This window comes from Rana temporaria, chromosome 1, assembly GCF_905171775.1.
Source record: "Rana temporaria chromosome 1, aRanTem1.1, whole genome shotgun sequence".
NCBI lineage: Eukaryota > Metazoa > Chordata > Amphibia > Anura > Ranidae > Rana > Rana temporaria.
This window is the reverse complement of record NC_053489.1, coordinates 228,429,297-228,443,517: the sequence shown is the minus strand read 5'-3', so window position 1 is coordinate 228,443,517 and position 14,221 is coordinate 228,429,297. Positions and strand designations below refer to the sequence as shown.

Here is a 14,221-nt window from a genome sequence, read left to right as displayed (position 1 = left end):
ATCTCTGTTCTTAGTTTCATAAGCATCTTAGAGATCTAGCGATTAAGAAAGAGAGCAGGACACTGATATTCAAAGCAAATGGCTTGACAGGAAGGGTGGTGCCAGCACAAGTCTTGGCTATTGGAGGACAGGCAGGCTGTGCTCCCAGCACAGCCAAAAAACTGACCAGGCTTAGATAGTTATTCTCTTGTGCCTAGTGTGATCAGTTTGAAATAGGAAAGCAGAGGGACTGGCAGGAGAGAGAACAGGATACATTTTCATACAAGTATATGGTACAAGAGACACATATCGGGAATATAAAATGTTGGGATAACATATTCCTTAACTGCAGCATAGAAAGATCAGGTCTCCAGCTCTGCAAGATAGAGCAGTGCTTTGTAAGCAATAGAGCACTATGGACAGAAATAACAGATTTTTTGGCAGATTAAATGGCTCTTGTATACTTATGCCATCTTTGTATTTGGCAGTTCGACTGATGTTCAGCTTTCCAGGGTAAAATATGGGAGACATTTAGCTTAGCGGCAGTAGCATTTTGAGTGGCGGTCAGCTTTCTTGGGTGTGATATGGGAGTCGTTTAGCTCAGAGGTAATAGCATTTTGTAGTAAGGCCACGTCAGGCAAACTGGGGTTTTAAGGTTTACCAGCCCACTTTTATTGAAAATGGAAAAGTAAAAGTTCATAAAGCGGTTGCCCTTGCAGGAGATTTTTACCAGCAAAACAAGTAACAAAAAATACTTGGCCACCTGGCCCTCTTCAGCAGCACCGCTGCTCTTGTCACCGGTCCCTCAGTCCATCTCACCCAGCTCTCTTGGCTTACTCAGTCTTTAGTTACAGCTCCCTGCTGTATGGGCCCAACTCTGGCCTCTGAATAGAGGATCTCCTAGCATCTTGGGACCTCTCACTCCTCCAAGACTTGGATTCCCTCAGTTCCCTGGACTCTCCTAGGTGTCCCACCTCTCCCAGACACTATCCATCCCCCAGATTCACTTAGCTGCCTCAACTCTTTTAGTCCTACGGACATGGAATCTTTCCTCCAGTATGCAGTGCTGTCTCTTGAGTAGAGAACCCCGGTCTCCTAACAGGAACACATATCTGTCTCCAAACAGGAGCTCCGAACTATGCCCAAGCCTATAATTATAATGGCTGTGCGCACTCACTATTTTGCAAAACGTGGAAACTGGGTTGGATATTTATTCCCTCCCAAAGCCTCCAAACTAAGGAGCCCAATTCAGAAATACCAAAATAAATACAGAGAAAACTAAAAATGATTTCTCTGCTCATAAGAAATACCCCAGAATCCTGCACTCTGCACTTATGCAGCCCCTGTTCATTTTACAACCATTATCACAGTGACAGGGCCTTGCACTGTTACTATGGGGTTCTAGAAGGTTTTCAAGCATAACAAAAAGTCAGAATAGGGGCCATGGTAGTCTTAATTTCCCCCAGGGGCTTTTATAGTCCTGGTTGGTGAGGCCCCGTACACACGTCCGAGAAACTCGACGAGCAAAACACATCGTTTTGCTCGTTGAGTTCCTTGTGAAGCCGCCGAGGATCTCGGCGAGCCAAGTTTCCCCATTGACTAACGGGAAATAGAAAACATGTTCTCTATTTATTTAGCTCGACTAGTTCCTCGTCGGTTTCCTTGGCCAAAAGTGTACACACGACCGGTTTCCTCGGCAGAATACGTCTCCCATCGAGTTTCTGGCTGAATTCTGCCGAGAAACTCGGTCGTGTGTACGGGGCCTCAGAATTGTCTCTCTTCCAGAATTTCTATGTTTGTTTTTTGGTTTCTGCTGTAGAGAAGTAGTATTGAACGTATGCAGCTGGCAGCAGACCCAAACACTGAGCATACTTCATGAGCTGAATGGATAAAATGTGTAAGAGGAAAGGTTTTTGTTTCACATATCCCCATGCTATTAATCGTGTTGAATTTGCTTTTTAAATACCTTAAGATTTTTATAGCATATGCAAATAAAGTCTTATTTTGTGTTCTTATTTTCAACAGATATAGACCGCCTGCTGTCTTCTTCAGAATGACCTCTCCTCAGTGGATAGCCGTAAAACCAGTGATGACACATTGCTACGTACTGTACAAAACCAGACCACGGAAATCAGTATGGTCCTATGTGTGTCTATGTGCTTCTAGATTTCAGCACCAAACAACCCCTAGCTACTAATACATTGCTTAGATGTCTAAAGGGAACAGGCAGAGTCATGTTGTCTTGTTCACCAATTCATCCATATTAACCCGCATGGTGTGGGCTCCTTCTAGAACTTCCACTCCTTGTTGCATTGCATCGTCTTATAAACCAGACAGCGGCTGGACAAAAATGTCTGCAGAGTGGTTGACTGACTGGACCTGTTTACTGAGAGGACTTCGTGACCTGATTGCTGGGTGCATCCAAGCTGTGCGTGACTGCAATACCTTCGCCCTAACTACCGTTGTCTGCCTCTTATTGTTGTTTGCATGGTATTGTTACCGAGTTGGTAAGGACCAACCCCGTTCTCCCTTTGCCACTGTGAATTTACTCATTCAAAGTTCAGACGCCAAAGGCTTGCAGAATGGGTTTGCTTATTGCCACTCACGTGAGTGTGTACGTTGTACCCATAATGAAGGACTGAACCAAAAACTTTATCATAATCTGCAGGAATATGCCAAAAGGTACTCCTGGTCTGGCATGGGCAGAATTCACAAAGGCATCCGCGAACAAGGTCGTTATTTAAACGACAGGCCATCTATACAAAAGCCAGAGCTTTTCTTCCTTCCTGATTTACCAACCTTGCCGTATTTTGCGCGGGATGCTCAAAAGCATGACGTGGAGATGCTAGAACAGAACTTTGCCACAATCCTCAGTGAATTTGAAGTCATCTACAAAGCCTTTTCAAACTGCAGCATGCCTCAAGGTTGGAAATTAAACAGTACTCCAACTGGGGAATGGTTCACATTTTATTTAGTCAATCAAGGTGTGTGCATTCCTGCCAATTGCAAGAAATGCCCACGGACGTATCGCTTGCTTGGATGTCTTCGTACCTTCATTGGCAACAATGTGTTTGGGAATGCTTGTATATCTGTGCTTACCCCGGGAACAGTCATAACCGAGCATTACGGGCCCACCAACATCAGAATAAGATGCCATTTAGGTATGCATTTTAACTCCCCATTCCTTAATTTCTTTAATATTTAAAGAACAAAAAAAATCTTTATGCTACCTTTGATGGTGAGGGTTACCGTATATTTATTAATATATATGGTGTTGACTATTTGCAACTCTTAAAAAAAACATTTCAGTTTTGGAGATTAGGTTATTCATGTCAAAACTGAAGTATACTGTAGAGAAGCTTGCAGAGCAGGATATATTTTGGTGGCAATTTTATTGCAGCTTTGAGACTATATTTTATAGGTAACAAACGCAAGATTACTAAGGTTCAAAGCATTGGCAATAAACCTAAGAACAAAAATGTATTGTATTGTAGCTTACCAGTCTTTTTAGATGTACAGTAGTTACAAAATGAGTTTTCTTTTTCAGCTTTTTTCCTGTTTTTCACCTGGTGAGCCTACCAGTAACACACTTCCTGTCCTACAGTGACAACGCTCGCTCACTTTACTGTATCTGTGGAGAAGCAATATTGTCACAGGAAGTGTATTAAGACTTCAGAACACTTCCCCCACTCATCATATCCATAACATAGCAGGTGTTCTGTATTCCTAAAAGTCCTCTAAAGACTAAGCATAAAGTGGTTCTAAAGGCTGAAAGTTTTTTTTTTTTTTTTTTTTTTAACCTTCATGTTTTCTATGCATGAAGGTAAAAAAAACCTCTGTGAAGCAGCCCCCCTAATACTTACTTGAGCCCCATCGCAGATCAGCGATGTGCATGAGAGCCGTGGCTCTCCAGGGACTCTCCCTCCTCATTGGCGGAGACCGCAATCACAGCCAGTGAGCCAATGAGAAGAGAAGGAGCCATGGCTCTGTGTGTGAATGGACATGCAGAGCAGCGGCTCTGGAGCAAGCCTGCTTGGGTGCCCCCATTGCAAGCTGCTCGGTGTGGGGACAGGAGGGAGGGGCCAGGAGCGCCAGCAAGGTACCCAAAAAGAGGAGGATCTGCTGTACAGAGCAGATTAGTATAGCATGTTTAAAAAAATTTGCCTTTAATATCACTTTAAACTTATTTCCACCCCCATTCTAAGCCCTATACTAATTACACTGAAAAGAAAAGGGTACTCTGGTCCGGTCATATAATATCCCCAGTGGCCGGCTTCCAGATAGAGGAGAGAGCGGCGGCAATCGCTGAAGAGCCTGGGTGGTGACATCACCCATAGAAATAATATGGGTCATCTGTTGTCCACTGTCCCTCCTCTCCCATGAAGCCGTCGATGGGAGGCAATCATCTGACCGGACCAGAGTGCCCATAGATTAGGTCGAGTCATACACATCTTTCCTTTACAAGCTTTTCAGTACTGTATAGGGCTTAGAATTGGGGTGGGAGTAGGTTTAGGCTTAGAATGGGGGTGGGAGTAGGTTTACGTTTGGTCACATCAATGCATTTCTGGCAGAATTACTAAGTGTTTTTTTCTTTATTTGCACTTTAACTGCTTACGGACTAGCCTCTGCAGTTATACTGTGGCAGGTTGGCTCCACTGCGCGAACCGTCGTAACTGTACTTTGGTCACTTTAAGCAGGCCAGCAGGCACGTGCCCGCTGCATCGCGGGGGTGCTGATGCTTGTGACCGGCCGTCACGATGACTGCTGGGCATGAGCGATCGCGGGCACGAGAGGCAGAACAGGGATGTGTGTGTGTGTGTGTGTGTGTAAACACTCACATCCCTGTTCTGTTCTGTGAGGAAAGGCAGATCGTGAGTTTCTAATAGCTAGGAACCAGGATCTGTAATTTCCTCTAGGTCAGTCCTAACCTCCTACAGTTAGATACACAGCTAGGGAACAGAATTAACCCCTTGATCACCCCCTAGTGTTCACATCTTCCCTGCCAGTGACAGTTTTACAGTAATCAGTTTCCTTTCTTATAGCACTGATCGCTGTATAAATGCCAATAATCCCACAAATGTATCAAAGTGTCCTATGTGTCCGCCATAATGTTGCAGTCCTGATAAAAATCCCAGATCCCCACCATTACTAGTAAAAAAAATAATAATAAAAATGCTATAAATCTATACCCTATTTTGTAGACGCTATAACTTTGGCTCAAACCAATCAATATATGCTTATTGCAATTTATTTATTTTTTATTACCAAAAATATGTAGAATACATATCGACCTAAACTGAGAAAAAAAATTGCTTTTTGAAAAAAAAAATGGGGATATTTATTATAGCAAAAAGTACAAAATATTGTGTGGGGTTTTTTTCTCGCTTTTTTTGTTTATAGCGCAAAAAATTTAAATAGCTGAGATGATCAAATACCACCAATAGAAAGCTCTATTTGTGGGGGGGGGGGAAAGGACGTTCATTTTGTTTGGGTACATCGTCTCACGACCGCGCAATTGTCGGTTAAAGCGGCGCAGTGTTGAATCACCAAAAATGGCCCGGTTATTGAGCAGCAAATTCTTCCGGTGCTGAAGTGGTTAACAGATATAACAAAACCCTATTTAACAGACCAAAGAGAGAAAATAAGCACTATTCATTGTTAGGATTTACTTGTACTTTAACCACTTAAGGACCGCCTCCTATATATATATATATATATATATACATATACGTCGGCAGAATGGCACGGCTGGGCACAAGCACGTACAGGTACGTCCTCTGTAAGTGCCCAGCTGTGGGCCCGAAGCTCCGTGACAACGGACCCGCGGACCTGATCGCCGCTGGAGTAGCGCGATCGATCCCCGGAGCTGAAGAATGGGGAGAGCTGTGTGTAAACACAGCTTCCCCGTTCTTCACTGTAGCGCGGTCATTGATCGTGTGTTCCCTAATATAGGGAAACACAATCAATGACGTCACACCTACAGCCACACCCCCCTATAGTTAGAAACACAGATGAGGTCACACTTAACCCCTTCAGCGCCCCCTTGTGGTTAACTCCCAAACTGCAATTGTCATTTTCACAGTAAACAATGCATTTTTAATGCATTTTTTGCTGTGAAAATGACAATGGTCCCAAAAATGGGTCAAAATTGTCTGAAGTGTCCGCCATAATGTCGCAGTCCATGAAAAAAATTGCTGATCGTCACCATTAGTAGTAAAAAAAAAAATTAATAAAAATGCAATAAAACTATCCCCTATTTTGTAAACGCTATAAATTTTGCGCAAACCAATCGATAAACGCTTATTGCGATTTTTCTTTTTTTACCAAAAATAGGTAGAAGAATACGTATCGGCCTAAACTGAGGGAAAAAAAATGTTTTATATGTTTTTGGGGGATATTTATTATAGCAAAAAGTAAAAAATAGTGCATTTTGTTTTTCAAAATTGTCGCTCTATTTTTGTTTATAGCGCAAAAAATAAAAACCGCAGAGGTGATCAAATACCACCAAAAGAAAGCTCTATTTGTGGGAACAAAAGGACACCAATTTTGTTTGGGAGCCACGTCACACGACCGCGCAATTGTCAGTTAAAGCGACGCAGTGCGGAATCGCAAAAACTGGCCAGGTCCTTTTTCCTGCCTAAAGGTCCGGGTCTTAAGTGGTTAATGCACTGCTGCTCCATTGCCACATTGTGAAAGATTTAGAATATTTGATTTTAAAACCCTCAAACAATATTATTTCAGCCCTAACTGGACACCAAGGTTTTAGAATTTTATCTTGCTTAAAAATAAAAGCAGATAATCTGTTATTCATATTTCCCTTTCTTATAATATGCACAGTTTACAAACGTTTTTTTTTTTAACTGAGTCATAAAGGTAGATCCAGAATGAACAAATATAATGATACTTGGGCACATTCTTACAGGAGACTTAAGAGTTATTAGCTTTTTTAAATCTTGTTGAGCAGTGAAGGCTTCCCAGCCAGATTTTGGATGATGTAAATGAGAAATTTCTTTGCTCTGTGTAGAGATTAGAATTGTACAATATGAACATTTTCAGCGTGGAAGTTCTTAGAATAGGTTTTTGTTCCAAAGCAAGTTAAAAATTAAATCCTTGTACAGTAGTTACTGGAAAGAGGGGCTTGTAATAAAATTTGAAGATTGGAAAACTATTTAGCAGACAGATCTAGTATAAATGTCTTAACTGTAGAAACACCACATACAGTATTTTACAGATGGTGATTAATACAGTAAAGACCATTAAAACCAGTATCATGGTATTTATCAAAGTGTATCACAGGGTGTAGGGCTGACGAAACCTTGACATACAGTGAACCATGCCTGTTCAATAACATATACAATATTTGGATACAGGCTTCCAAAAATACTTTTGGAGAATGTAAAATTACCCATTTGAATAATAAGTTCATTTTTTTTAAGTTGTCTTTTTACACATGGAACTCCTGAGTATAGGATATCATGTCAGTAGAGAAACTTTTTACATCCAAATAGGTGGACACTTCACTTTATATGGTTTTTACACCCATTTCCTCATTCCTTTTGTTTTTATTCTGTCCTGGTCTTGGTTTACTTTGCCTGTTTTGGTTTTGTCCTTGTCATGCAATGCTGAAAATGTCAATTCACTAACCCTTTATGTTGTATTTACCTCGAAAAGCAAAAACCCTTGGTAAATACTGCATAAAACAATGCTAAAGTCAATTCACTAAAGGAAATAAATAAAAAGAAAATGCATGTGTTAAATAGTGGTCCAGGCATGCGATGGTTAAGGATAGGGTTGTCCCGATACCGATACTAGTATCGGTATCGGGACCGATTCCGAGTTTTTTCGGCGGTACTCAGACGCCGATACCCCGCCCTGATACACAAATAGAATACTTGCCACCCCCGTCGCCTCCCGCCGCCGCCGCCGCCACCGAAGACGCAATCCGGCGCGATCCGCCGCCATCCCCGCTGCCGTCGACTGTGTAATACGCACGGGAACATTACAGCTTTGAATAGCTGTAATGATTCGCATCGCGCATAGACACTCCCCCTTGCTCGGGTGAACTGTCCAATCCCGAGCAAGGGGGAGTGTCTATACGTAGCGCGAATCATTACAGCTTTAGCTGTTATGTTCCCGCGCGTCTTACCAGTCGGCGCTCGGCGGCAGCGAGACACAGGTAAGGGGGACATCGCTGGATATGGGGGAGACGATGGCTGCATATGGGGGACGATGTCTGCATATGGGAGACGATGGCTGCATATGGGAGACAATGGCTGTATATGGGGGGGACACTGTCTGCATATGGGGGACAATGGCTGTATATGGGGGAGACGATGGCTGCATATGGGAGACAATGGCTGTATATGGGGGGGACACTGTCTGCATATGGGGGACACTGTCTGCATATGGGGGACAATGGCTGTATATGGGGGACAATGTCTGCATATGGGGGACAATGGCTGTATATGGGGGAGACGATGGCTGCATATGGGAGACAATGGCTGTATATGGGGGGGACACTGTCTGCATATGGGGGACACTGTCTGTATATGGGAGACAATGGCTGTATATGGGAGACAATGGCTGCATATGGGGGACAATGTCTGCATATGGGGGACAATGGCTGTATATGGGAGACAATGGCTGTATATGGGGGACAATGGCTGTATATGGGGGAGACGGTGGCTGCATATGGGAGACAATGGCTGTATATGGGGGGGACACTGTCTGCATATGGGGGACAATGTCTGTATATGGGGGACAATGGCTGTATATGGGGGAGACGGTGGCTGCATATGGGAGACAATGGCTGTATATGGGGGGGACACTGTCTGCATATGGGGGACAATGTCTGCATATGGGGGACAATGGCTGTATATGGGAGACAATGGCTGTATATGGGAGACAATGGCTGTATATGGGGGACAATGGCTGTATATGGGAGACAATGGCTGCATATGGGGGACAATGTCTGCATATGGGGGACAATGGCTGTATATGGGAGACAATGGCTGTATATGGGGGACAATGGCTGTATATGGGGGAGACGGTGGCTGCATATGGGAGACAATGGCTGTATATGGGGGGGACACTGTCTGCATATGGGGGACAATGTCTGCATATGGGGGACAATGGCTGTATATGGGAGACAATGGCTGTATATGGGAGACAATGGCTGTATATGGGGGACAATGGCTGTATATGGGAGACAATGGCTGTATATGGGGGACAATGGCTGTATATGGGGGAGACGGTGGCTGCTTATGGGAGACAATGGCTGTATATGGGGGGGACACTGTCTGCATATGGGGGACAATGTCTGCATATGGGGGACAATGGCTGTATATGGGAGACAATGGCTGTATATGGGGGACAATGGCTGTATATGGGGGAGACGGTGGCTGCTTATGGGAGACAATGGCTGTATATGGGGGGGACACTGTCTGCATATGGGGGACAATGTCTGCATATGGGGGACAATGGCTGTATATGGGGGGGACAATGGCTGTATATGGGGGGGACAATGGCTGCATATGGGGGACAATGGCTGCATATGGGGGAGACGATGGCTGTATATGGGGGACAATGGCTGTATATGGGAGACAATGGCTGTATATGGGAGACAATGGCTGCATATGGGAGACAATGGCTGCATATGGGAGACAATGGCTGTATATGGGGGAGACGATGGCTGCATATGGGGGACAATGGCTGTATATGGGAGACAATGGCTGGATATGGGGGAGACAATGGCTGCATATATGTGGGGGGACAATGGCTGGATATGGGGGAGACAATGGCTGCATATATGTGGGGGGACAATGGCTGTATATGGGGGGGGACAATGGCTGCATTTGGGGACACATTTAAAAAAAAGTATCGGTATTCGGTATCGGCGACTACTTGAAAAAAAGTATCGGTACTTGTACTCAGTCCTAAAAAAGTGGTATCGGGACAACCCTAGTTAAGGACTGTGTTTTCATTTTAGCTGGTTGTTAAGTAGCTGGTAGCCTCCACGTCCTTAGGCTGCATTCACATCTAGGCGGACAAAATCGCGGCGTTTTGTCCCGTGAATTGCGGCGACAAATAGCAGCGTTTTGTACCGCGATTTGCGGCGACAAAACGCCGCGATTGTCCGCCTAGATGTGCCCCTAGATTGTCCCCCTATGGAGATGGTTCCCATCTCCTAAGCTGAACGCCGAAAGCCGCCTGAAGAACAGGTCCGGGACTTTTTTTCAGGCGGCAGGCGTTCGGCGTGGAGATGTGAACCATCTCCATAGAGGGCAATGTTAAATCATCCCTCTGGCGTGTCGGGGCGGCAGCGGGCGTCACACTACAGGCGACAAAACGCCTAGGTGTAAATGGGCTCTTAACCGTGACTCTGTGGTATTCCTCGCTGACAGCAGAATGTAAACAAAAAAAGTGCCATCATTTAAATACATTTTGTATTTTAAAAAGCAGCGTACCCCCTCCACGTAATCCATACTAGGGCTTCGGATCTGATATGGATTTTTAGAGAGGACCCAATGCCCTTTTTTTTTTTTTTTGGGCGTGGGGTTCCCTCCAAATATATACCAGACCCTTACCAGAGCATGCAATCCAGGAAATGGGGAGTTGAGCGAGCGCTCCCTCCCCGAACCCCTCAAAGCACCCTGTCCCCATGTTGATGAGGGCATTTTACCCACAACCTTGGCCCAGTGGTTGTGGGGGTGCAGGAGGGTGATTTATCGGAATCTGGAAGCCCTCTTTAACAGGTGAATGAGTATGGGGTAAATAAAAACCCAGTTACAGTTTTTGTTAAGTCCTTTACTCAAAAGCCCCCAAAAAATAAATGTCACCTGAAGTAGATCCAACATCAGTCACGATGAACGCCGGCCGCCGACCAGAATGAAGAAAAATAAATAAAACCCAGACCCACACCGCCGAATGACAGCTCTGCCACCTACCCACTGCTTAATAAACTAAGAGGCAGACCACTCGATGACTTCACTGGGTGACCCCCTCCCCTTTTTGACATGTCGACCCAGCATGACTATCTCTTGTATAATTTCTCTAACTATATCCTGTTGTCTGAATTTTATGTATGTTCATTGGGTAATGTCAAGGGCCGCACTTGAAACCCATCATTTAGAGAAAATTAACCACCACTGCACTAGAGGCAGAGTAGTTTACCTGCCTAGTTGCTTAAAAGACAAGTTCACAAATTTTACAAAAATCCACATGGACAACCCAACCCTGCAGCCGACCCCCACAGATCCTTACCTGCCTCCCTTTCTACAAACTGATCGGTAAAAGTCTAGTACTGGATTCCCCTGTCCTGAACATGATTGCCCCATAATCTTCATTGAGAAATACTGGTACAATGGGGGAAAATGTCCCATTCAAATTCATAGGACATTGGGGTACACAATCTGGCACTAGATTTTTGCCAGGCTGTAGACAGTACAAAAAGCCACAACTGTTGGAGAAGAGAAGTAAGGACCATCGGTTGCTGGGTGGTGTCCTAGTTTAATGTACTGAGGGACCTAGGGAGGGTGACTAGATGAATTTTAATACTTGTGAACTTGTCCTTTTACAGTTAAACTAGTAGAATTAAATTGTGAGAAGGAGCAGTAGAACAAGAACAACCATGGTTGTCCCAATTGGTTATGCCACGTTAGCAATCTCACCTGCAAGTGCTGCTCATCCTTTCCCCCTCTGTTCTTCATCACAAATAGGAGCACTTGACTGAGCCCAGGGCTCCTGTTCATGGCGTATTTAGGCCTGAGGACAGAAACTTGTTTTTTTTTTTTGTTTTTTTTCATATGCATATGAAACTATGGCCCAGATTCACATAGACGCGCCTATCTTTAGGCGGGCGTAGCGTATCTCAGATACACTACGCCGCCATAACTTAGTGAGGCAGGTCCCGTATTCACAAAGAACTTGCGCCCTAAGTTACGGCAGCGTAGTGTAACTGTGCCGGCGTAAGCCCGCATAATTCAAAGTAGGCTGGTGTGGGCGTGTTGTATGCTAATGAATCATGACCCGACGTAATTGACGCTTTTAACGAACGGCGCATGCGCCGTCCGTGAACGTATCCCAGTGCGCATGCTCAAAATTACGCCGCAAATAGTCAATGCTTTCGACGTGAACGTAACTTACATCCAGTAGGGCTGAAACAACTAATCGGTTAATCGACAACTAATCGATTATGAAAATAGTTGTCAACTAATTTCATAATCGATTAATCGGCCAGTTGATTAGTTGGCCTGCATATAGAATACATTATTTGTTTACATATCAGGAAATACAGTGCAGCACATATATAGCTCAGTACACCATCCATACATGTCACTAAGTGCCTGAGAATTTTTGAATGTGCAAGTATGAGGAGCAATGCCTCATGGGACATGTAGTCCTGGGCAGGAAGTGAGTGGTTCTAAAAGGCAGAAGTGTTTTTTTTTTTTTTTTTTTTTAACCTTGCTATAGCGAGCACTCTGAGTCTATACTATACTTTGCAGCTTGCTATTGAGGCATTTTGAAGGCAGGAGGAGCCAGAAGCATCGGGTAGGGACCCCAGAAGTGGAGGATCTGGGCTGCTCTGTACAAAACCATTACACAGAGCAGGTAAGTATAACAAGTTTGTTTAAAAAAAAAAAAACATTTTTTTTTAAAAAGATTGTGCAGGGAAGATCAGCATCTGAACCCAGAGAAAGTGGAGGTAATAGAAGGCATTACAATTACTGTAGTTGGTTATTTATATTTACCACTGCATATTTAAGAATAAATTGCCTTTTTTTTTTTTTCTCTACAGATTTAACTAAATTGTACACCACACTTTTTTAAGATTATCCGATTAGTCGATTAATCAAAACAATAATCGGCCAACTAATCGATTATGAAAATAATCGTTAGTTGCAGCCCTAACGTCCAGCCCCATTCACGGACGACTTACACAAACAACGTAAAATACGACGCTGTTCGTACGTTTCCGACGTCCATACCTAACATGACTTACCCCTGCTTTGTGAGGGGTAACTTTACGCCAGCGTTTGTCTTACGTAAACGACGTATCTTGATACGCCGGGCCCACGTACGTTCGTGAATCGGCGGATCTAGCTTATTAGCATATTCAACGCGGGAAATATACGGAAGCGCCACCTAGCGGCCAGCGTAAATATGCACCCTAAGATACGAGAGCGTAGGAGACTTAGGCCGCTCGTATCTAGGCAACTGTGAGGCGTATCTGATTCTATGAATAAGGCGCCGAGTTGCGACAGCCCGTACTCAGAGTTACGACGGTGTATCTGGAGATACCCCGTCGTAACTCCTTTGTGAATCCAGGCCTATATGTATATACTGTATATCCCCCCGAAAAAATTCAGTAAATAAACAGTCTGTGGTAATCTCTCACTTGTTCTGCATCATGGAAATTGTCACTAGCTAATCAGTTTATTGAAAACAAGAGCTAAATGCTATATATCATAATCAGCAGATTGCGATTGTAAACCCTCACCTTGTAAAACAACATATTCAATTTAAAATGGAAATGAAAGGCAAAACATTTTTGTATAGATGTATAAAAAAAAAACATTTTATAAATCTTTTTCTTTTTTTTTTTTTTTTAGTGTTCGCATTCCCTCTGTTCTCAGCTGCATACGAGCTGGGGGAAGAGATGCAGTAGCACACTGAACTTTCCAGTGAATGGCTATGCAGGGGGGGTGAGGCATGTCAGGGCAAGTCTGCTTGGAGGAGAGCAGGTGGAGTTCCCAGCACAGCTAAAGAACTGACCACGGTGTGTTCTATTGCTTAGTGTGGTCAATTTTTATTAGGAAAGCAGCGGGATTGGCAGGAATACCAGGTATTTTACACAAAGGAAGCAATATAAAGAGAACAGGATATTTTCTCATACAAGTACATGGTACATCTGGCACATATCTGGAATATGAAGTGTTGGGGTAACAAACGATTTAAACTCAAATTAAATGGGGAGCAAACATTCAAATGAACCTGCAAGGGGCTGTTTTTGATCTACTGAGGAGTACAACTATTTCAATAAAAATGAAAAAGTTAACTCCAGACTGCCCCACCCCCTAATTGCTGGCATCAAAAAACTATCCAATGCCCCTTTTAAACACCTAAATTGCCAATCACCTGACCTTTCTGGACCTGAGTTTTCTCTCTTCTTCTGTGTACAGGAGGTGGGGCCCTTCCTCTGGTGTACACATCACTGCCTTTTGTGATGATGACACTTACTACT

At 43.9% G+C, this 14,221-nt stretch overlaps 1 protein-coding gene across 2 annotated transcripts in view; it reads left to right on the top strand.

Annotated features, from left to right (window-relative positions):
* The window catches only part of ASPHD2 (aspartate beta-hydroxylase domain containing 2), an 81,887-nt gene that overhangs the window by 51,647 nt on the left and 16,019 nt on the right, over window positions 1-14,221 (top strand). For both annotated transcript variants that reach the window (XM_040351266.1, XM_040351258.1), the window contains exon 2: window positions 2,005-3,140. In XM_040351266.1, coding sequence (XP_040207200.1) covers window positions 2,189-3,140 — 952 coding nt within the window. In that variant the 5' untranslated portion in view covers window positions 2,005-2,188. The remainder of the gene's footprint in view (window positions 1-2,004; window positions 3,141-14,221) is intronic.